The 25,539-nt window shown below is 40.1% G+C and overlaps 1 protein-coding gene across 1 annotated transcript in view; it reads right to left on the reverse strand.

The window, feature by feature from the left end:
* Nucleotides 1-3,396: 3,396 nt before the first annotated feature.
* The window catches only part of cadm4 (cell adhesion molecule 4), an 88,739-nt gene continuing 66,596 nt past the window's right edge, over nt 3,397-25,539 (reverse strand). The window contains exons 7-9 of the mRNA XM_083885893.1: nt 14,050-14,166; nt 8,451-8,579; nt 3,397-3,672 (exon numbers count right to left, since the gene is read on the reverse strand). Coding sequence (XP_083742019.1) covers nt 3,563-3,672; nt 8,451-8,579; nt 14,050-14,166 — 356 coding nt within the window. The 3' untranslated portion in view covers nt 3,397-3,562. The remainder of the gene's footprint in view (nt 3,673-8,450; nt 8,580-14,049; nt 14,167-25,539) is intronic.

Here is a 25,539-nt window from a genome sequence, read left to right on the forward strand (position 1 = left end):
AAAGACAATTTTTTTTTTTTTTACGCTTTTCTTAGTTTTTCTTTAAAGATCACTGGACAGTAGTTTGTTCGGTGTTGCACCTCTATACGCTAATATTCTGTGTTAGTATAGTTGCTTCATAACGACTTTCGATAGTAAAGTGTTTTTTTTTTTATATATATTTTCCTTAAAAGTTTCATTTCGTGTTTTAATTTATGTCGACGTTGTGGGTTTTTTTATACAAACAAAGAATTCAGAGATATGTATACTCCATCTGTCAACGTGTTCACTGTACGTGTGTGAATATATGTGTGTGTGTGCACGTATCTGCATGTGTGTGTGTGTGTGTGTGTGTGTGTGTGTGTGTGGCATTCAGAGAAAACAATTCATTCCCTTTGCTATCACTCCCCCTTGCCCTTCTTAATGCCAACTTTAAAACCCTTTTATCCTCTTAATGACATTTTAAAAACAATTACGCCCGTCTTTAATGCCTCGGCAAGTCGTATTCCTTTTTTTTTCTTTCTTTGTTGGGAACAAAGCCCGAAGCTAATCCTTTAATTCCTATAGGAGCCGACAAAGGAGGAGCGATTGAGGGTGGGAGGCAGAGAGAGAGAGAGAGAGAGAGGGAGGACGATAACAGGTGGATGTAAAGGAAGAAGGCGAGAGCGGTGAAGAAATGGAACCATAGTCTTAAACCCAATTTATACTCCTGCGTAAAAGTGCTCTACGTAGGTTACGCAGCATTTTTTTAAGTGTCCGTCACTCCGTCAAGGGACAACGGAGACGGCGAGGGCTGGCGATCGGTCCTCAGGACAGGCCGAGATATCGCTGCTCTGTTGACGGCTCACAGTGCGCACCGAGCGTCCACAGAGGCGGAGCTGATCACCGCCGACAACGTCGCTTGCCAAACTGTAAATACGTCACATCTTAACACACGCGGCACACGTTTAGACTCTAAGGCTGAATCCCAATTCCACCCCTCGCTGTAACTGTGTGTGTGTGGTCACTCCTCACGTCAGCGTCGCCGCCGATGTCGTTGGTTAGCAGCTGACAGAAAAATAGCCCAAACATTACAAACATTACTTGTGAGGACGGCATTTTTGGATTGTTACATCAACAAGCGTCGCATAGCATTGGCTTGTTGATGTAGCAGTCCGCGAGCGTCAAGTCCGGACGACTTGATGACGTAATGGAGGTGCGTCTCATTTCTTAGGGGAACGTTCGTACCCCTCGCTCCCTCAACTCTGTTTTGAGGGCCAAGGGGAACTCCGACAAAGGGGTAGGGGGAAGGGGGAGGGCTAAGGGGTGGAATTGGGATTCAGCCTAAATGGCTAAATTTCTCGCCTCAAATGATCTTAAACGGCCACTGTTTCAACAACAACAACAACAACAGTCTTTCTCTCTCGGACGCCATCGCTCACTGTAGCGCAAAAGCGCAAAACAACCTTTACGTAGCGACCCCTACTGATCGGGGCGGGAAATTGCGGCGCGTATCCGTCACCACGACGCAGAAGTATGAATGCTCGAGCGGTCTCCGTGGTTACCCAGTCGGAGAAGTATAACGTGGCCTTTAGTCGAACTAAAACGTTAAATAAAATGTAATCCGACTGAAATTAAATCAAGTTCCTCAAACGAGCTAGCATCAATGTACCGTGTGTGTGTGTGCGTGAGGTTTTCTCCAAGTCCTCCAGTCTCCTCCCATGATCCAAAAACGTTGAAATAAATTCAGTTGCAAAAATTTCAATGTCTCAAAAATTCAGTTGCAAAAAAATCGATGTCTCAAAAAATTCAGTCTCAAAAAACTTGCAAAGTTGCAAAAACATCAGTTAATATCCGGGTCACCAGAGAGAAGCAATCGACGTTTTCGCGAGTGAATTTTTTGAGACTGAATTTTTTGCAACTTAATTTTTTCAAAACATTAAAAAATTTTTACACTGAATTATTTGCGACGTTGTATTTTTTTTACACTGAATTTATTTCAACGTTGAATAAAAATCAATGGCAAAAAAAAAAACAGTGCTTGAAATTTGATGGTTTTTAAAATTCAAAGTCTAATTTCGATGCAAAAAAAAATTCAGTGTTAGATATTCGAATTCAAACTCAGATGGCACAGATTTACTTCCATAGTTTGCCCTTTGATGGACTGGCCACCCGATCGGGGTGCCCCCCCCCGAGCATTTTGCCCTATGTCGACTGGGATCGACATGAAATGTCATGTGGACTTTAAAGTTTATTTCTTCTTCACGTGTCTTCTTCTAATACTACCGTCGTACATATCTGATTTGTGCCACATGGGAGGAAAATATCCGAATTTGGTCACTTGCAACTTGGCTGTAATTACTGACGGGCTCCTGCAGGGGGAACATGTAGCTGCTGAGCTATATATAGCGGAAAAGAAAAACAAACGGGGAGCTAGCTAACTCTTTCTCATACATTGTCCGTGAATAATTAATAGAAATAATGTTTTTTTTTTACAGTCCGTCACTGATGAGGAGGTGTCGTTTATGCTCCGTCAGTTTAAACGATTTTAAAATATCTTGACGTTAATGGAAGGCAGAAAGACGCACGACATGGTATCAACCGCCCCCCCCCCCCCCGCCGGCTAAAGTTGTTTTGATCCGTGACAGAAAAAAAACTAATACTGACAAGCTGAAAGGGGGCAAATCACCTAGTTAAGCGTAGTTTAGCCACTTTAAAGTCAACAAATCATTTCCCCGCTAGTGTTCGGATGGAGCGCGAGATCGACAGGCGGATCGGGGGGCAGCGGCCGCAAGCAATGCGGTCGTTGCAATCGGTCCGTCGTGGTGAAGAAGGAGCCGAGCCCAAAGGCAAAAGCTCTCCATTTACCGGTCAATCTACGTTCAATATACCCTTCACCTATGGGTCATGAACTTTGGGTTGTGACCGAGAGAACAAGGATGCCCGGATCTCGGAGTTGAGCCGCTGCTCCTCCACGTCAAAAAGGAGCCAGCTGAGGTGGCTCGGGCATCTGTATCGGACGCCCCCCCGGACGCCTAGTTCCGGGCATGTCCCACCGGGAGGAGACCCTGAGGAAGACACCCAGGACCCGGCAGCGGCGGCGGCGGAGTCGACGCGGGCAGGACGCCACGCGTGTTCTTTGTACTCGCCGCGTCCTCCTTCCCATCAAAAATAATTACAGCATCATTTTTGTCATTGCCTATACGTGCGCCTCACTCTCTCGCTCTACGTCTAACCCCCCCCCCCCCTCTACCCCTGCATGCGGTTCTTTGACTTACAGTATATGGCACAGTCGTTAACGGCTGGTGGGTCTAATATAGGCTCTCGTTTTCTCAGTCTCTGTGTGTGTGTGTGTGTGTGTGTGTGTGTGTGTGTGTGTGTGTGGAATGGAACAGAATGGACTGGCTGTGTGCAGTATTTGTGTACAGTCGTTCTTAGAAGGCTGCCTGTTATGGCACATTGTATACAAGTGTGTGTGTGCGTGCGTGTGTGCATGTGTGTGTGTGTGTGTGTGTGTGTACACTGAATATAAGGAAGGAGACGGGGGAGAGGAGGAAGGAAGGGATTGAGAAGAGAAGGGAACAGGGGAAGGGGTCACATAGGGCTACAGCAGGTACTCCTTCTTGCCCTGGCTGGCGTCGTTCCCATTGAGGAAGGCTTCCTGCACCTCGCCATGTTCATCCAACCCACTGGCCTCATGGGTAAGATAGGAGCCTAGAGAGAGAGAGAGAGAGAGAGAGACAGAGAGCGAGAGGGAGATCGGAGGGGGGAAGGTTAGGCGGCAAAGCGTCAATGTCACTCCAGAGCAGGGGTTCTCAAAGTGTTGATACCTGAGGGCCAATTTAGGAACCCAACATTGGACTGAGGGCCGCCAAAGAGAAAAAAAAGAAGAAAAAAAACTGACAAAAACGTTGTACAATACTATGTTCACAAAAAAATTCGGTCCAAAATTTGACCAAAATTAAATATATGCCGTCCCAAATTTGACAATTAAAAAAAAAAAAAAAAAAAATGTTGGTCCAAAATTCGACAAAAGCATCATACTACACTATGTCGTCCAAAATGTGGAAATACATTTGAAAAAAAAAATTGAAACCAAAATTTGAAAAAAAAAATTAAAAAATTTTTTAAAACAAATTTTGAAAAAAAAATTTGAAAAAAAATTTGAAAAAAAATTTTGAAAAAAAATTTGAAAACAAATTTTGAAAAAAAATTTGAATTTTTTTTTGACAAAAACATCATTTTAGACTATGCCGTTCAAATTTTTTAAAATTTTTTGGGGAAAAAAGTTTTTGCTCCAAAATTTGACAAAAACTTTGTACAATACTATGTCGTCCCAAATTTGACAATTAGCTCCTGGATTAAAACTATCAACTGTTATTCATTGGGGGGCCGCCAGAAATGTTTCTGCGGGCCGCCATTGGCCCGCGGGCCGCACTTTGAGAACCAATGCTCTAGAGCCATGCAGCATTATTCAACAGAATCGGCATAAATATTATCCAGAAAACGTACCCGCGACCGATTAATCCATTAGTTATTTACTGACTGTTAGGTTCAATACCAAGCAAGGATAGGCTCTCGGGTACGGTACGAGCCTTACGTTGTGAAATGAAAGGTTGGGGATTCGTTTGGATGTGAAGAGAAGGAAGAGGTGGAGAAGATAGTAGAGAATAAAAGAGGGAGGGAGGAGAGAGTGACAGAAAAAAAGGGTGGAGGGAAGGTTAGGCGCAAGAGAACAATGGCAGGTGCATGACTTTAGCGCAGCGGCGTCAAACTGGCAGCCCGTGGATCCACATGCGGCTCCCAGAGTCGATGACATGCAGCCCAGCACTTAAATATCACGCTCTCCAGACGTTAAAGGTGCATTATGTAATAAATCTAAAGCAACTTAGCCATAAAAAATCCTCCTAATATGTCACAGAGACTCAGGAATAATGTTCATATAACAAACTGAACTCACCAACAACAACAGTACAGACAAAATATTTGCATTAAAAATTTTTTTATTTTTTTTGCAGACTGCAAATCACGTTTATGTTTTGAAATCATGTTTTGGCGTCACGTGGCGCCATCTACCGCCGTCTACCAATCATTGCAGTCAGTAGAGTCTCAGCTGCCGAGCAACCGCGGGTTGCCAGTTACGTCAGAAAACGAAACCTAAAAAACCTTAAAGGTATTTTGAATTTGAATGTAGTAACCGTTTTTTTTGGCCACATTCTTACATATGGCGCCTTTAAGGCTCTTATCGAGATGAAAACGCACCGTGCATCCGAAACACCTATCGTTCCTTCGATTACCGCTGAAGTTAAAAAAATATGTGTTTCGGAAACAGGGCCGTGTGTCGGAATAAAGATAATGCATTTCTGTTCCCGGGAAAACCTTTATTTGGTCTGCACGTGTGCTGATGAAAGAGCCATTAAAATGTGTATTTTATTATATAAGATTGACGATTCTTAATGTATTTTTATTATGGGAGGCAGTAAAAAGCCAAAGTCAGTGGCTCTTATTTTGAAAACCATATATATATATATATATATTTTTACAGTATAGTATATTATGGAGCCCCCGAAGTGACATGAGAAAAAAAAAAAATTCCGAAAAAAAAAAAAGGTGAAATCTTGAGTTTCAAAGTCGAGATCTCGAGTTTCCCAAAAAAAATTGAAAAAAAAAAATGTTTACAATTTTTTTGGGAAACTCAAGATCTCATCTTTTACTCGAGATTTAAAATGTTTTTTTCGTCTTTTTTTTTTTTTTTTTACCTCATGTCACTTCGGGGGCTCCGTAGGTTACACTACTATACTCACTATTGGAATTGGCCCGATACGTCAAAATCACTGGATCGGATATAAGACTGATAAAAATCCTGATGTAAAATCTGATATGATCCAAAACTAAATATATCAGATGCTTTACTATGCACAGTATGTAAAAACTGTACATAACAATCAGCAGCACTTTCAGTTTTTGGCCATTATAAATAAATAAATATACAAGGTAAAAATATGTATATGTATTTATGTAGTTAGATGTATGTGCATATGGGTTTTACATATAAATGATGATTTTGTTAACACCTCAGAAAGATATGACCTGTAAATGTGTATGCTGGGGGCGGATAGATTATTATTTTGATAGGGACTTTTTGTTTTGTTGTCCCATTCCATTGTGGACATTGATTGATTTTATTTGAAAACTCACATGGAAACGTAACGTAGTAGCAGCAGAGCTGTAGTATTGTAGTATTGATGCAGCCTCAGAAAACCCATCAAACATACAGTACGACAACACCTTCGGAGGGTCCGTGTGATTTAATGCCTGGTTGCAGCACAGGTCACAGAGCGCAGGAACCTCTGGAGTCGAGTGTCCTCCCACTCCGGGCGGTGAGTGACACTCTCATTCTCCTGACTGGCACGACGAAGACAAAGTCCTAACGGCCCCCCGTCTCGACACCTGATTGGTCGTAATGGCCCCGTCCGCGTGCCGATTGGCAGTCGAGACGTACGGGACGCTAACTGATGGCTCGTCTGGCCACACGGGGGCAAAGTAACGGCTGTTTGTATCCTGCATGGATCATTTCCTGGCAGCCGTGGTGCACGGTTCGAAGGCTGCCAAAAAGAGGGCACTTAAACGGATAGGGACTGCGGGGAAGGCTGCTTTTAATAGATGAACCTTGATACACTAACATATAATTGTAAAACATGAGGCCTCTCCTCATATTTCCCACCAAGACCCATCTCTGCCCGCTAACCTCGCCAAGGTCATCCATCACTGGAGAGAAGCGTCCCGTTCTGATTGCATGCCGACAATTTTTACACCGTGATGCGATGACATGTACGATTAAAAATGAATGGAATCGATTGAAATTTTCAAAAGAATAAACTTTTCCGGCCGTGGTTACTAACAAAACGGTGACAAGTGTAAAATTGATTTTCAAGCATGATTCACGCAAGAACACTCAAAAAGAGTGTTGTTCGAAATATTAGAATGATTTTGTTTTTCAACGGAGAACTCCATTTTGCACTGAAATATAGCGGAATCAATCGTAAAAAAAAATAGCAACTGCTTTATAATAACTTGGGATAAACTATCAATGTAAATAACAAACGATAAATACAGTATTTTGCGTCATACAGATCATCAACTGCTAGCATTGAGAAATTAATGGACATGTTATTTTGGGTAGATGAGTCCTTTTCCAAACCTCTCAACATTATGGAGTACAGAAAGTGCCAAAATTAAATAAATAAATAGATGTGTCATTAATTCATTAAATGCGTCATTCATTCATTTAATGTGTTATTAAAATGTGTTATTAATTCATTAAAATACCAATTAATTTTATGTGAAAAACATATATAATTATTTCACTATTTAATTAATTATTTCATGGTTCTGGACGAAAAGTGCCAAAATTAAAAATTAAATAACATAAAATGCCAAAATTAATAATTAAAAAATAAAATTGGTATGTTAATGAATTAATGAAACATATAAGTAATAAATGACACATTTAAGTAATTAATGACACATTAAAGCAAGTATTTAATGGTGGCACTTTCCATCCAGGACGATGAAATAATTAATTAAATAGTGAAATAATATATATATATATTTTTTTTTTTACATAAAATTAATTAGTATTTTAATTAATTAATGACACAATTAATTAATGAATGAATGAATTAATTAATGAATTACACTTTTATTTATTTATTTAATTTTGGCACTTTGCACTTTCTGTACTCCATACAAATAGATATATTTTTCATGCACTCAGAGAAATGTCCATATACAGTATTTACTGATTGCAAAAAAAAAGTAAAAGTATAACTTACTAAATTAAAAAACCTCATATTGTTTATAAGCAACATGGCCCAGGCCTAGACTGGTAAAATTAATTGGTATTTTAATTAATTAATGACACATTTAAATAATTAATTAATTAATTAATTAATTAATTAAACATTTATTTATTTATTTAATTTTTTGCACTTTTGCACTTTCTGTACTCCATACAAATAGAAATATTTTTTCATGAGCTCAGAAATGTCCAGATACAGTATTTACTGATTACATTAAAAAAAACTAAAACTTACAAAAAAAAAACTCATATTGTTTATAAGCAACAATTAATTAATTAATTAATTAATTACACATTTATTTATTTAATTATTTAGTTTTGGCACTTTTGCACTATCTGTACTCCATACAAATAGAAATATTCTTTCATGACTGGTAAAGTGGTAAAATTAATTGGTATTTTAATTAATGACACATTTAATTAATTCATTACACATTTATTCATTTAATTTTGGCACTTTTGCACTTTCTGTACTCCATACAAATAGATATATTTTTTCATGCACTCAGAGAAATGTCCAAATACAATATTTAGTGATTACATTAAAAATAAAAAAATAAAACTTACAAAAAAAACAAAAACTTTGTGTGTGTGTGTTTTTTTTTAATGTGTGTGTGCGCGTGTGTGTTACCTTTCTGCCGAACGGAGCACCAGATGGTGACGATGAGGACACAGATGACGGTGAAAACCAGCAGCGCCAGGACGCCGCCTATCACCGCGTACGGTACCGCGCTGTGAGCCTCCACCACTGCGCCGGGATCTGAGACGAGAACAAGACACACATGACTCAATGTGTGCGCGGTTTTTTGTGGTGGAGTTTGTGATGTATTTGGCAAAAATACAGAGTGTACAGATGAAGAGCCCGCGGGGTCAAAGACGAGAGATGAATCAAAAACCCAGAGAAATGAAAGAAATCACATCAAATACGCCGGCGTGAGAAGGAGCGCGGGGAGCAAAACAGGAGACGAGAGAAGTCGATATCTTCCAACCAACTTGCATTATCACCTTTCATCGCCCCCCCTTATACTTCACTGAATGTCAGACAGTCATACTGGGTGAGGAAAAAGGGGAGCGAAATGAAGAGGGAGAATGAAGAAATGAGTCTGCCAGCCTCTTAAAAACCCACTCCGACCAAGTACCTGTCAAGGAAAACAATGCATTTTGAATGATTTCCGCCGCGTTTGCGCCGCAGGTGGCGCAGGCCTGGGAAATGAAATCAAACACTTAAGAATCCAAGATGAGTCAAGAGAAATAAAAAAAAAAGAAAGAAAGAAAAGCAAATACCAATCTAATATTGACGCGGCGGCTTTCTATCACTGTGTAGATTAATCAGTGAAAGCAAATCAACAGCTGCAGCCCTAACACAGGGCACAGAACAACACTTAAAGCTATATTTACCTTTACCTGCATTCTTACATTTGCTCCTAATAAGCGATAAGCAATTTCCCACCTCACCAGTAGGGGTTGGATCAGTAGTAAGGTTGTTGTGCTTTTGGCTACAGTGAGCAATGGATGAAATCCTGACGTAAATGTGTTCTTCTTCTTCTTCTTCTTTTTTGGAGTTGACAGACTGGACGCAGCTTATTCGCGTTATTCTGCCCCCTACAGTCTGAAGACGTATCTGCATTTAAGGGGGTGTCCCATTTCTAAGTTACAAAAAAACCCCTCAACACTTGGTTTTGAGGGCCAGTTAAGATTAAGGGTTGAACTTGAGGGTTAAGATAGGAATCGGAATTGGCCCTTAAGATCATTTGAGGCGAGAAATTAGCCATTTAAGAGTCTAAACGTGTGCTGTGTGTGTGTGAAGATATGACGTATTTATGGTTTGGCAGCGACGTCGTCGGCGGTGATCAGCTCCGATCGCAGCCCTTGCCTGGGATACACGGAATTACCGATGCAGCCCTTTGTGCCGCGACGGAGCCAGATTTTAAAACACATATCATTGATCACAAATAAAGATCAACAGTGAAAGCGTGGGAAAAAAAAAAGCAGAGGAATCACATCGCTGCTTGGTGTGGACGATCAAATTTCGGTGCTGTACGATAAAGTAAATGACTGAAAGTTATCGAGCCATATTTTTTACACTTAAGAAACACTTTTGGACTTTTTGAAAAACATACAGCAGCATCAAGAGGGTAACTTTTCACGCGAGTAATAGACCGACAATTGTCGCTTACATCCCCATCGTATTGCTGGTAGTTGAGCCGGTTAAAATGTAAACAAATAACGCAAACTTTCTCGAAATGAAACGATAACTAGGGATGGGAATTACACGGCATTTTGAGAGTTGACTGTCGAGGTTTAGTGTCAAATTTTGTCTAGTTTTTTTTTTCTTGGCGGGGGTGGAAACTATTCTTTAACTGTACTAATTAATTTTAAGCTCAAAAACATGGCTGTACTGTCCAATATTGACCATCAAAGCAGCGCTAATTAAAACGAGGGGCAAATTAAAAAAGGGAAAAACTCTCCGCTGTCACGGATGTATCTCCAGATGGCGGTCAGGTGGTGAAAAGCTGGTGTATCCAGTGTACTTTTTCCGGCCCAACCGCTCGTCTTCATTCTAACGTCTGATCGGACGCTACCTTAATTTTGATTTAAAAAAAAATATATATTTATATATATTTTTCCAAAATGATTTGGCGACCCCCAGAAATCATCTCGCGACCCCAATTGGGGGACCCCGAGGTTGAGAATGGCTAATAGGTACAAATGTCGTCGTATAAGGGGGAGCTGACACAGTGGAAAAAGTACTAAAATATTGTACTCAAGTAAAAGTACCGATACTTTGATGAAATATTACTGATAATAAGTAGAAGTAAAAAGTAGTCATCTGTACTCAAGTAGAAGTAAAAAGTAGTTCATTTGAAAATAGGACGAGGGGTCAGAAATCTATCAAAACTATTTTTTAGTTTTTGGTGTGGACGATCAAATTTCGGTGCTGTACGATAAAGTAAATGACTGAAAGTTATCGAGCCATATTTTTTACAGGAGCGAGAAAAAAGCGAGCTCCGCCTTTAACCTCCCGCCAAGCTCTTCTTAATCCACCGCAGCCCAAAGCCTTCACTGAAAAACGACTGACGGTATCAAAACACGCGTCGTTCCTCGCAGGAACGCGCCACCCTCACGTGACAAATGGCTCCAAATGTTCCCAAGGCGGCTTTTATTACGACTCTGGACGACTTCTCCACTCGACGGCGGCGGCAGAGGAGCGAGACGGATGCTCCCCACCACCTTCACTTCATCTCTGCTTTTAAACAAACAGCAGCAGCGGAGACAGAGAACAGACACCGGAGTCTGCGTTTGTGTTTGTGTTTGGAGTTAGATAAAGAGAGGGAATGTGTGTTGGTTTTAAACAGCCTTTCTGTCTCCTGCTGTGTAAAAACACTCATCTGACTACACTACCACGTAAACCCCTGGTCTCACTTTTGATCATTCGACCCCCGCCATCCACACACACACACACACCGGTGTGAACGCATGATGTGTATGATGGATAAAGCGCTGTCCGCGGTGCTGAAACAACGCCGGATCAATACACCGTTGGCTACGTCGCATTTACATATCAGACAAGCACTTACGATCACACTTCAGCTATCCGTTTTTATTTAGAAACACTTTTGGACTTTTTGAAAAACATACAGCAGCATCAAGAGGGTAACTTTTCACGCGAGTAATAGACCGACAATTGTCGCTTACATCCCCATCGTATTGCTGGTAGTTGAGCCGGTTAAAATGTAAACAAATAACGCAAACTTTCTCGAAATGAAACGATAACTAGGGATGGGAATTACACGGCATTTTGAGAGTTGACTGTCGAGGTTTAGTGTCAAATTTTGTCTAGTTTTTTTTTTCTTGGCGGGGGTGGAAACTATTCTTTAACTGTACTAATTAATTTTAAGCTCAAAAACATGGCTGTACTGTCCAATATTGACCATCAAAGCAGCGCTAATTAAAACGAGGGGCAAATTAAAAAAGGGAAAAACTCTCCGCTGTCACGGATGTATCTCCAGATGGCGGTCAGGTGGTGAAAAGCTGGTGTATCCAGTGTACTTTTTCCGGCCCAACCGCTCGTCTTCATTCTAACGTCTGATCGGACGCTACCTTAATTTTGATTTAAAAAAAAATATATATTTATATATATTTTTCCAAAATGATTTGGCGACCCCCAGAAATCATCTCGCGACCCCAATTGGGGGACCCCGAGGTTGAGAATGGCTAATAGGTACAAATGTCGTCGTATAAGGGGGAGCTGACACAGTGGAAAAAGTACTAAAATATTGTACTCAAGTAAAAGTACCGATACTTTGATGAAATATTACTGATAATAAGTAGAAGTAAAAAGTAGTCATCTGTACTCAAGTAGAAGTAAAAAGTAGTTCATTTGAAAATAGGACGAGGGGTCAGAAATCTATCAAAACTATTTTTTTAGAGCTCACGCCAGGCGCGACACAGGATATGACGTCACTTTTGGCCCCGCCCTCTATGTTCACGCGCCAGTGCTAATGCTAATCATGCTAATGCTAATTGACACATTTAATTAATTAATTAATGTGTCAATTTAATTAATTAAAGGTCTTCATTCATTGTGCTGACTTTTTATTGTTCACTCAGTAACGGGTAGGATTTATAAAGTAACTAAGTACTAGTAACTTGAGTCAATACGTACTCAAGTAAAATACAAAATACACCAAAAAAAGTATTCAATACAGTAACTTGAGAGTGAATGTATTCCGTTACTTTCCACCTCTGCCAGCAGCTCCTGTGTGGGAACACCTGCTAAAAATTATGTTTTTCCTCTATGGACTTTGGTGCAGAAGAGTGATCGGTTTACAAACTTAAATTTCCATCATAACAGAAAAAAGGCTGTCTATTAGCAAGATAAAGCAGGGAACACAGAATAAGGCAGGCATATATGATTTATTAGGTTTGTTAAATTGTTTTTTTTTAGTGAGAGTGAACATTTATTTGAAAATCTTTGTAATATTCGTTTTTAGCCCTTCGTCTGCGCTGACTACGTGACAAAAATATGGACTATACTTTCTCACGGATTCATCATTAGTGCCCACAAAGCACCAAGAGACCAAATACAAACACACACACACACAAATGCTGACAGGGCAACGTGTGCCCAACAAACAGCCAGTGATAAGAAGTGAAGGCGATTGTGCACGCTGCATACACAAGCATCTGCAAACACGTATGCTTGTGAAGCAGGGCAAAGGAAGGTTGAGGCTGAAATAGGGTGGGTGTGTGTGTGTGTGTGTGTGTGTGTGTTTTTAACCAACAAAGTGAGGTCATTTTTACGGAGTGAGGACATTTTGGCCGGTCCTCACTTTGTTTTCATTGAAATCACTTCCTTAGGTTGCTATAACATGCTAAACTCAATTTGTCAAAAAAAGCTAATTCACATTTTGGACGACATAGTATAGTATGACGTTTTTGTCAAATTTTGAACCAAAAATGTTGGGTCAAATTTTTTTTGTCAAAGATTTTTTTCTAATTTTGGACGACAGTATAGTATGATGTTTTTGTCAAATTTTGGAGCAAAAATTTTTGTCAATTTTTTTTTTCAAATTTTGGAATACAGTACAGTATGACGTTTTTGTCAACTTTTGAACCAAAAATTTTGGGTCCAATTTTTTTGTCAATTTTTTTTTTCAAATTTTGGACGACAGTATAGTATGACGTTTTTGTCAAAATTTTGAGCAACATTTTTTGTCAAAATTTTGAGCAAAATTTTTTGTCAATTTTTTTTTTCAAATTTTGGACAACAGTATAGTATGACGTTTTTGTCAAATTTAGAACCCAAATTTTTTGGTCAAACATTTTTTCACATTTTGGACAACATTTGTCGTTTTTGTCAAATTTTGGTACAAAAAAACCCCCCAAAAAACTAAAGGTTTTGCTCTGGGGCTCCACCTGCAGACATGTTGTACTGCAACTAGTAGTTTTTTTGTAGATGTCATTCATGAAGTAGATATTTGTAATTGTGTTGATTTATAAAGTGGAAATACTGGTCCTCACTTTGTCAGCTAACCCAGTCCTCAGTATGCAGCAAGTACAAGAATGTGTGTGTGTGTGTGTGTGTGTGTGTGCAGGCCACCTGAGAGCCATCAAAGCACTAGGAAAGAGCCTAAGACACCAAAGGAGAGCAGGGAAGGACAAGGAGAGTGATGATAGAGGACATGGCTGCAGAGGCAGAACAAACAGAGTGTGAGTGTGTGTGTTACCTTCGGGGTCCGAGCTGGAGCTGGGTGTTAGAAGGGTTGGGGTGGTGGGATGAGAGGTGATTGGTTGAATGGAGGAAGTGGGAGTGGGAGGGACCACTGTGGTGACAGACACATTTTCTACAGACAAACAGGAGGAGACGGGGGATAACACACACACACATATACACAAATGCTATAACATGCAAATGACATTTCCACACAGGACATCGCAGGGTTTTATAGCAGATGTATTATTCTACACATAAAACATGAAGCGGGGCTTCAACACGACAGGATATAAATCAGGTTTTTTTTTTTTTACGGCTGCTCCGGCTCAGCATCCTGTTTGATAATCACTGGATGACGACGGTCTCAGAGGAAGCTCGGCTTCTCCGACGAGCTTCGAGACAGAGGACGTAAAACAATAAACGAAGGAAAGATTTAATAAAACTAAGGGACGACAGATAAGGTTTTTTTTTTTTAATACCGATGCTGATCTTCACAAATCAGAACAGGTAATAGCTGATATATATTATGCAGATTTAGTCCACCCACCTGGTAAATGATAAAAGTTTCATAATATTGCAAACTATTCACAAAAGCTGAAGCTAAATGCTAAAAACGTATGTCTCTGCACTGCAGTACATTTTGTATTAAAACAAATCAAAATATATATTTTTTTCAAAATGAATGAAATAACATGGAAAAACCTTGTAATTAAAAACTATGTGAAAATATAAATGTAAAGAACAATAAAATACTGTAAATAGCTTTAAAAAATATATATAAACTTAGTAAAAAAAAAATACATTACACTGTCAAGAACCCACATTATAAAACAATATAAATATATAGAATAATAAAATACTGTAAATAACTGAAAAAGTGAGGTGGGGCCCCTTTAGGGGGGGTTTCCTACTGAGATGTCATTGCAAATCGCCCATTGTTGTTTAAGGGGGACGGGGAGGCGGCTGCTCACTGCACATTTCAGTAAAAACAGCCCTCAGGCTCCGAGTGTCGGGGGCCCCCCCGAAGGGCTCGGGGCCCCAAGCAGCTGCCTGCCCTGCCTGTTCACAAGCTGCGCCTCTGACCCCATCAGATATATTTTTGTGTGCCCCTGGTAAACCACCTTGGCCGTTTCCAGTCAGAAACTAAAGGTTGTAAACCTTTCAATCTACTGCACCAAAACCCATTGAAAAAAAATCGGAATTTTTATTATTATTATTATTTATTTTTTTAAGTTACATGAGCTGCTGGTTGCTTTGTTCCAGACTGAGAAGTTTGTGTCACTTTTGAGAAATCCAAACAAACGATTTCAGACGCAGAATTCAACATACGACAATATTTTAAAGGTGCATTATGTAATAAATCTAAAGCTAAACTGGCCATAAAATCCTCCTAATATGTCACAGAGACTCAGGAATAATGTTCATATAACAAACTGAACTCACCAACAACAACAGTACAGACCAAAATATTTGCATAAAAAAAAAATATTTTGCAGACTGCAAATCATGTTTATGTTTTGAAATCATGTTTTGGCGTCATGTGGCGCCACCTACCGCCATCTACCAATCATTGCAGGCAGTAGAGTCTCAGCTGCCGAGCAACCACAGGTTGCCAGTTACGTCAGAAAACGAATCCCAAAAGACCTCGTTTTTTAAAAATTTGAATGCAGTAACCGTTTTTGGCCACATTCTTACATATGGCACCTTTAACTTTGGAGGCAGCAGTGGGTCACAATTCTTGCATGCTGTGATATAAAATTGAAGATTTTCTCTACGGACTTCATGGTTCAGGAGCGAGGAGTTTGTAAAGTAACACAGACTTTAGATGATCTAACAGACGATACCAAACAACATTTTCTTCAAGGAAACTTTAGCTGCTCAAGTCTGTTTTTTTCTCGTCTTCACCTTGTAAAAAACAACCCTAACTAGACGCTTTTCAGCAGTTGAGACTGATGTTGTTTCAGTACCAGAGACAAATGTTACTAATTATTTTACCAAATTGAATGTGGGAGTGGAACGGAATCGATCTGGTTCTCTAACGGGCCAGAAAGAAAGACGTGGACAGAAGACGTTCCCTGGACAGCGCTCGCCGTTCGAGGGGGTTAAAATGTTTCCGGTGACAAATGTGTTTCCTCACAGTCAAACAGCGTCTGAACATAGGACGACATATTAGAGTTTGACGTTTTTGTCAAATTTTGGAGCAAAAATGTTTGTCAAATTATTTTTTCAAATTTTGGACGACATAGTATACTAAGAGGTTTTTGTCAAAATTTGGAGCAAAAATTTTTGTCAAATTATTTTTTCAAATTTTGGACGACATAGTATAGTATGATGTTTTTGTCAAATTTTGAACGAAAAATTCGGGGTCAAAAATTTTTTGTCAAAGATTTTTTTCAAATTTTGGACGACATAGTATAGTATGACGTTTTTGTCAAATTTTGGAGCAAATTTTTAATAAAATTTTTTTTCCGATTTTGGACGACAGTATAGTATGATGTTTTTGTCAAATTTTGGAGCAAAAATTTTTGTAAATTTTTTTTTTCAAATTTTGGACGATATAGTATAGTATGACGTCTTTGTCAAATTTTGGAGCAAAAATTTTTGTCAATTTTTTTTTTCAAATTTTGGACGATATAGTATAGTATGACGTTTTTGTCAAATTTTGGAGCAAACATTTTTGTCAATTTTTTTTTCAAATTTTGGACGATATAGTATAGTATGACGTTTTTGTCAAATTTTGGAGCAAAATTTTTTGTCAAATTTTGGAGCAAAATTTTTTGTCAAATTTTTTTTTAAATTTTTGACGACAGTATAGTTTGACATTTTTGTCAAATTTTGGAGCAAAAATTTTTTGTCAAAGATTTTTTCAAATTTTGGACGACATAGTATAATATGACATTTTTGTTAAATTTTGGTACAAAAATATATATATATTTTTTTAAAAACGAAGAACTTTTCCAGCCCTTTTTGCTCTGGGGCTCCACCTGCAGACATGTTGTGGTACTGCAACCAGTAGTTATTTGTAGATGTCATTCATGAAGTAGATATTTGTAATTGTGTTGATTTATAAAGTGGAAATGCTGGTCCTCACTTTGTCAGCAACCCAGTCCTCAGTATGCTTTAGAGTAGAAAGAAAGAAAGAAAGACGTGGACAGAAGACTTTCTCTGGACGGCGCTCGCCGTTCGAGGGGGTTAAAATGTTTCTGGCGACAAATATGTTTCCTCACAGTCAAACAGCGTCTGAACAGAGTCAAACCTGGCTGACTGACATTCATCTGTGAGGCAAATGGAACCTATAGGAGTGCGCGCAGAGACAAAGACGTCGTCTGTGACAGATGCATTCCCCCAGTGGGAACGGCTCCAACGCGAGGACCGTTTCATTCACAGCAGAACAATAGCTTGGATCTCGACACGTTCTCCAAATCACTGGCTGAGACACGACGGTGGGTAAGAGAGGTGGAGAGAGACGGGTTCATATCGCTGCTACAGACAAAAATAACAGCTGACAGGAAGGAAACGGGAGATGGAGGAGGAGGGGGTGTAGCTGTGTGTGTGTGTGTGTGTGTGTGTGTGTGTGTGTGTGTGTGTGTGTGTGTGTGTGTGTGTGTGTGTGTGTGCATGCATTTGTGAATTACATGTCACTCCATCAAACAATCAATCAAAATGCACCATGTAGACTTTACCACAAGTCTGAAGACAATCACACACAGGGCCAGCCCAAGGCATAAGCGAACTAAGCCGCTGCTTAGTGCCCCCGTGACCACTAGATGGCCCCCAAGAGCAATTAACTAAAAAAAAAAAAAAAAAAGAAGTTTGGATTGCTGTAGTTTATCTAGAATTTACTCCCCATTTTTACCAAAGCTTTTTACATAGTTGTCAGATGTGATTATTTAACTTTGTTATGACCTTGTTCCAGGTGCCTCTGTTGATTTACATTATTATTTAAGTATTTGTTTGATATTTATTTGTTTATTTTTATTTAATGCTGTTTTTTTTTTTCACATATAAAAGTCAAATATTTGTATTACAGGAGTGTATTTTGAATCCTCCCCAAAGATTGCGCACATTTTTACATTTTAAGACCTTAATATCTAAATATTTTATTTATAAACCCTTGGTTTTATGTATTGATTCTCTGTGTCGCCAGTAGGGGGAGTTGCTGATTTTGCCAAATATCAATTTAAATAATTTTCTGTACGTTTGCAAATCTGGTGTCTGCTTCCATGCAACAAAAAGTTCTCACATCTAGTTTTACAAGCGTATTCGTGACAGAGTAGAATAAGTAGAATAGCTTTAGTACAGTATAGTGTGTGAACGATCAATAATCATTATTATTGGCAGTAACAGAGGGCCCCAAAATCTAATTTAGCTTAGGGCCCCATGGAGGCTTGGGCCGGCCCTGATCTCACACACACTTGTTTTATATCTTAGCGAGGACACCTCATAAACATAATGCATTCCCTAACCTTAACCATCACAACAAGTGCCTGATCATAACCCTTAACCTAACCCTAAATTCGAACCCTAACCCTAAAACCAAGTATTCACCCTGAAAATGCCCTTTAAAGTTGAAGTTTAAAGTTGACAAAATGTCCTCACAAACATATAAATACAAGTTCACACACACAGCATTGGCGAGAGAGGGGAGGGCGAGGGAGTACTGCATTCTTACTCTAATCTTTGCTATCTAAAAAAACAACAAAACAAACCTTACTCTAATCCAAACAAATCTAATTCTAAACCCATCCAACTTAAAAACCAAACTAAACAGAGTAAACCTCTGCAGTTACAAGCTCTATGTGGATTATCTTGGTATCAAAATGAAGATAACACTTGTGAGATTCCACCAGAGGTGTAAGTTTCACTGTAGATGCCAGAGAAAATATTAAAAAAATATTGCGTTTTAAAGCAAATATCACTTTTAAAATATGCAGTAGGAGCTTAAAAACACACGGAGGTCAGGTAACAACATGCGGACAATGAGCTGTGCAAAGTCTGATGCTGCTGAAATGAAGCAGAGTGAAATTACAGAGGTTTTAGTAAAGAGATGTCTGGGCGTTCTCACTTTTGGCACAGATTGACACCATCTGTGCCATTTGAGATTTCTTAGGTACCAAATTATTAAAAACCCATTTAATTGTATTTATATGTCACTACAGATCTAAAAAGAACTTGTTTTGAAAATAAAACAAAAACCTATGATAACTCGCTGTAAACGGATGCTCCCTGTGCGGTGCGTAATAACAACTTACGCAGCGCCATAGCTCTGGCTAACCTTGGTCAATCAGGGTGATTGACAGCTCGTTTTAAACCTCTAAACCGGTAGAATCAGACCCCGGTCTCCAAATGCGTGTGAATCACTTCATTAGCGAGTCAAAAGGACATAAATACATATGACGCATTTGGGCGGACATTCGCCCTTCTCTAATCAGAACGATCTAATGTCGCTCTGTAATGATCAATCAGACCTGGGATTTGTCCCCAAAGCATGCTGGGAAGTGTAGTTCTTCATTAGAAGTGGTTTTGTTCCGGTGCAAATAACTTGTTTTGATAAACAGCAAAGGTAAGACGACATTTCTGCTCGTATTTCTTGAAAGTCAGTTGTTGTTTTGCTCTTATTTTGGGGCTGGATCCGTGAATCTTGGTCGTATAGAGTGATTAAAATGGTTCCCGGGGGAATCTGTAGATTCTCCGCTGTCCGGCCGACACGTGTTTTTTTTCTTTACATAATCACGCTGTCCCGGGGGCAACCGTGAAGAAGAGGTTACTCCTCAAAAACCCTTCCAATTTTGATGACCTGCAACAACTATCCTCAAAACTATGAGGTTGAACCAGAGTTTGTCCTCACAACATAACAACAACAACACAAACACATGCACAGCTATTCTTAATATTCCTCAACATTAATGTTGACACTAAACTGACATCTCTCCTCTAACCTTAACCAGAGCCTTGGGTTTAAGTCCCAAAAGTCTACATATATATTACATGTATAAATACATACATACACTTATATAACGGTGAATTACAGGTTGCTCTATCTCTTAAGACTTCTGATTCAACTCGTTCCTCCTCGCGTTCACTTTTTCTCGACGCGGTACTTTTCCCTTTTTTGCTGCTTTTCCATAAAATACATCATGTACGTTCCTTCACGGGGGAGAACACAACCGCAGCAGAACTTGAGGAAAAGAAGAAAAAGAAGAAAAATAGAGAGCGAGAAGTGAGGTATAGTGCTGACACTAGAAGAGTGCAAAAAGAGATTGATGATCTCAGGGCCAGTGGGAGAAAGGGAGGGAAGAGATGAAGGAAAACTTACCAATAAATTACTGCTGAGCAGAAAGGGCAGTGTGTGAGTGTGTGGAAATGTCTATGTCTGTGAGGACATTTTGGCTGGTCCTCACAAATGTAAAATTTAAAATTGTTTGAGAGAGAGAGTATATTAATATACTGCGTCTCTGTATTGTGGCACCTCATATAGCAGAATATTCATACAAGGCTGCACGAAATATTTTTTAAGTGTCCGTCGCTCCGTCAAGGGACAATGGAGACGGCAAGAGCAGCGATTGGTCCTCAGGACAGACCGAGATAACGCTGCTCTGTGTCGGGTCACAGTGCACACCGAGCGTCCACAGAGGCGGAGCTGATCACTGCTGACAACGTCGCTGCCGAACTATAAATACGTCATATCTTAACACACACAGCACATGTTTAGACTCTAAACGGCTAATTTCTCGCCTCAAATGATCTTAAAACTGTGTTCCGTGACACAGAAAAGTGAGAAACGGCCACTGTTTCAACAACAACAACAGTCTTTCTCTCTCGGACGCCATTGCTCACTGTATGTATTGCGACCCCTACTGATCGGGTGGGAAATTGCAGCGCGTATCCGTCACCACGACGCAGAAGTATGAAGGCTGGAGGGGTCTCCGTGGTTACGCAGTCGGAGAAGTATAACGTGGCCAGTACCCGGAAGTGACATATTCAGCACACCAGCTCTCAGAAGCGCAGCTCCCCCCTCTGGAACGGTGGATGCACTGCTCCTCATTATCAAAACATTGTTTTATCAATGTTTAAAAATAGCTTCTTCACGACTCCCCGCCGCAGTCCCTTTGACGACCTTTGACCCAGAGTCAGAAGACACTGTCGCTCGTAAAACACCTCCGCAACGGACGTTATTCTTCTTCTGCGGTTCAATGTACGCAACCGGATGTGCCCGGACTAGTGCCCGGAGCAGGAGGATCTGCTGTTCGGGAGAACCGCTGTTTACGTAACCGGACCGGGTTTTTTCAGAGATCTCGCTGAGCTCCGAGATTACAATAAAACACAGCGTTCTCAGCAGTGGCTGAACTGTTTGTTTAGAACCTTCAGGGCTTCTTAAACAAGGTAATGACGCAGATACACACTAAAAAAACAGCGTTAATTGGAACTTCTGGTCTAGGTCCGCTTTAAGCCTAAAGGCTGAGGATTAATGTCTGAGGTCACTGCACTAATTATCTGGATGCTGATGAATTTCACTTCCTTAACTTTTCCTTATCTTTCTACCATCACTTACTTTTCCTCTTAACTTTTTTACCCCCCCCCCCCATCTCCCCCCTCTCCTTCCATCATTCTCTCGCCTCTCTAGTTTTCCTTCCTCGGTGACTACGTTCCATCACTCTCTCTCTTCAGCTTAATTAAAGGGGAACGCGACACGGTCGTCGTTCTCGTGGCCGACAGCGTTCCCTCTTCCCTCATCACATCATATTGTTATTCATTAACACTACAGTACACGGCTGCCAATCACAGCGCACGGACCCGGTTATTTTTCCAGGGCGACGGGGGCGAGCCCCATTAATCCCTTCACGTCGAGTGCTTCGCTGATTACAAAGGCCTCGCCCGGAGCGGCGAAGCCACCGGTCGCGAGTTCATTGCCGAGGCCGCGCCGACGCCAACACCGATCGGCTGCGACGGCAACGGAGGCGTCACGTGATAAAAAAGACGCTGAAGACTTTTTCTTTTGTTCTTTCGCCCTATTTTTTTGTTATTAAATTCATTTTCATTCTGTTTTTCAAAAGCTTCACTTCATTAATTCATCCTCTGTGTTTTTTTCATTCCAATTATCCTGACAGCTCATTACGACGGTGAAGGAGACACTGTTGTAATCCCCCGGTCACCTACAATCCTTCCTTATCTCATTCCGTCTCCACCTTCTCATCTTCCATCGACCCCCCCCCCCCCCCCCTTGCTTTGCATTCTTTTCTTTTGTCTTTTCTCCTTCTGGTACATTTTGCCAACGTATGCACACACATCGCCTCCCAACTTCCTTCCATTCATGTTAAGGTACAGGCCGTGAACAAAGGGATGAATGAAAATATAGGAACAATCGAGAAGGCGGACAAAAATCTTTGTTTTTGTCATTTAGGATACTCTATATAGGGCACAGACATACAATAAGGGTGCAACAAACTGTCTTTCTTTCATTCAAGCTCTCTCATGCAATTTAATTTTAATGGGTTTTATCGGCATAACGATTTATCCCTGTGCGGCGGCTCTGTGGGATTACGTAAGAGAGGCCTTCGGGGCTTTTGCCAGACCTTCAGCGACACTCACTCTTCCTCACAGCACATGCGTTTACATGCATCCTCCCCTCAAAGAGCATTTTCTGTGATCGGATAACGCCGGGCCACTTGTAAGGTGTAAATAAACCAGAGACACTGAGGATGGATTGTAAGTGCCGGCCCAAGGCATAAGCGAACTAAGCGCCTGCTTAGGGCCCCCCCCCCCCCAGAGCATTGCATAATTTATTTATTTTAAATTTGTTTGTGATTTGCACATTTTACATAGTTTTCACATCGTTATTAACACATTTTGTGCTTCTTTGTAATCTTGATAAAGTTCCATCGTTTTATTTCTGATTTAAATAATTGTTTATTTCATTCAATACTGTCATCTGTGCATTTGCACATAATTGTGAGTTATGTGTGTTATTTGACTTAAAGTTTTTTTTTTTTTTTTTTTTTAACTTTGATATTTACGGAGCCCCCGAAATGACATGAGAAAAAAAAAGTGAAATCTCGAGTTTCCAATTTTTTATATATTTTTGGAAACTCAAGATCTTTTTTTTTTTCTCTTTTAAAAAAAAATTTAACAAAGCTTTAACAAAGGGCCTCAAAATCCAACTTTTGCTTGGGTTCCCCATGAAGGCTTGGGCCGGCCCTGCGGATTGTTATCCGATCTGCCAAACCGCTTCGGGAGGTGGTTAAAGACGCGTTGTGAACAACGAGTTTGCAAAGCGTCTCCGCTCCATCCACAGCAACTCCGTCAGCGAGCACAGCTAACTCTGGTTTTGTTGGTTTTCCGATTGTCAAAGACAAGTTCGAGTCGAGTTCGTAGAATAGCGCGTCTTCATGTGCAGCCAACGGTGTTGTTGGAGATCGAATAGCAATCGGATGTTGATGTGGCCTGGAGATGCATCATGGGTAATTCTAATTCCTTCTAAACAATGGTGGCCGAGATGAAACAGCCAACAAAACCACACTGCTTTTTTGTGTGTGTTTGTGTGCATGTGACGATAGTCCAAAACAATTGCTCACATTTACATCATTAGTTTCTTTGACAATGTCACAGAAAGTTAATTGTGTCGCATTAACGTGCAGACGCCGACAAACACACAAACACCAGTGTGTGACCAGGCAAATGAAACTCAGCTTCAGTGCGTCACGTTTTTTATGTTCCCTGCCTCTCCTCCTCCCTCCCTCCCTCCCTCCCTCTCTCTTCTCCTTCACCACATAAAGGGAAAAAAAACCTTTAAAAAAAAAAAATACTGAATCAAACTGGCAGCCATGTTTGCACGTTTGCGCTCGGCGCACAGACCCTGATGATGGCTTTCACAGAGGGGAGGGGCTGACGAGAGAGAGAGAGACGTGGTAGTTTTTCTGCACCTCCAATAAAATGGTTTATTTTCTGCTGACGCATCCTTTAACACACACACACACACACACACACACACACACACACACACACACACACACACACACACTCTTGTACTTGCTGCATACTGAGGACCAGCATTTCCACTTTATAAATCAACACAATTACAAATATCTACTTCATGAATGACATCTACAAAGAACTACTGGTTGCAGTAACACAAAATGTCTGCAGGTGGAGCCCCAGAGCAAAAAGGGCTGGAAAACTTTTTAGATTTTTTTATTTTTTTTTTTATTTTTGTACCAAAATTTGACAAAAACGTCATACTATACTATGTCGTCCAAAATGTGAAAATAATCTTTGACAAAAAAAATTTGACTCAAAATTGTTGGTTCAAAATTTGACGAAAACATCATACTATACTATGTCTTCCAAAATTTGAAAAAAAAAATTTGACCCAAACTTTTTGGTCCAAAATTTGACAAAAACGTCAAACTATACTATGTCGTCCAAAATTTGAAGAAAAAAAAATGTACCCAAAATTGTTGGTCCAAAATTTGAAAAAAAACGTCATACTATACTATGTCGTCCAAAATTTGAAAAAAATCTTTGACAAAAAAAATTTGACCCGAAATTTTTTGGTTCAAAATTTGACAAAAACGTCATACGATACTATGTCCTCCAAATTTTTTTTAATTTTTTTTTTGACAAATTGAGTATAGCATGTTATAGCAACCTAAGGAAGTGATTTCAATGAAAACAAAGAGAGGACCGGCCAAAATGTCCTCACTTCGTAAAACTGACATCACTTTGTTGGTTAAAAACCCTCACTGGTCCTCAGTATGCCGCAAGTACAAGAACACACACACACACTCACCCCCCCCCCCCCCACACACACACACTTACACTCATTTCCCTCCCTGAGTGCACCTTCCTATTCCCTCTGGGAAGGCTGGGAGCAAACTAAACTGACGTTCCCGTTTATCTGACAGGCCGTGGTACTGAATGTTAACCTGCACTCGACCTCCATCACACTTTCATTCCCCCCTTCCCTTCCCTTCCCCCCTCCTTCCCTCCCTCCATCCTTCCATCCATCCTTCCATTCAGTTCACAACTCTCTCTGTGCCTCTTTCCTCAGAGAGCAAAGCCCTCGCCGGGGTTAAGCGACTGAACTGCAGCTGAACTGAGAACGGACGGCAAGCATTTTGGCAAGGTGAGAGACGTTTGAAAGGGGGTGGTGTGGGAGGAGTAAAAGAGCGGGTGAGGAATTGGAAAAAGGAGACGGTGCAAAAGACAGGAAGGCAGTAAAATATAAGACACATATCGAGGAGAAGAAATGGAAGGGAGGAGATAAAAAGAAAATAAACTCATGGGGAATAAAAACAAAAAAAAGGCTCAAGACAAAAAGCACAAGTGAGATGAAGCGTTATCTTTTCTTCTTTCTCCAAAGTCAATATATGATATAATATACAACATATTTTCTATTTTATAAGAAGATGAAAAAATGTCCATTGCAGAGAAGTGATACTGAAACAACAAATCAATATGTAAATACAACATGGACGCTAGCCATATATGGTGAATTTTAGTGTAT

This window comes from Microchirus variegatus, assembly GCF_963457635.1.
Source record: "Microchirus variegatus genome assembly, chromosome: 2".
NCBI lineage: Eukaryota > Metazoa > Chordata > Actinopteri > Pleuronectiformes > Soleidae > Microchirus > Microchirus variegatus.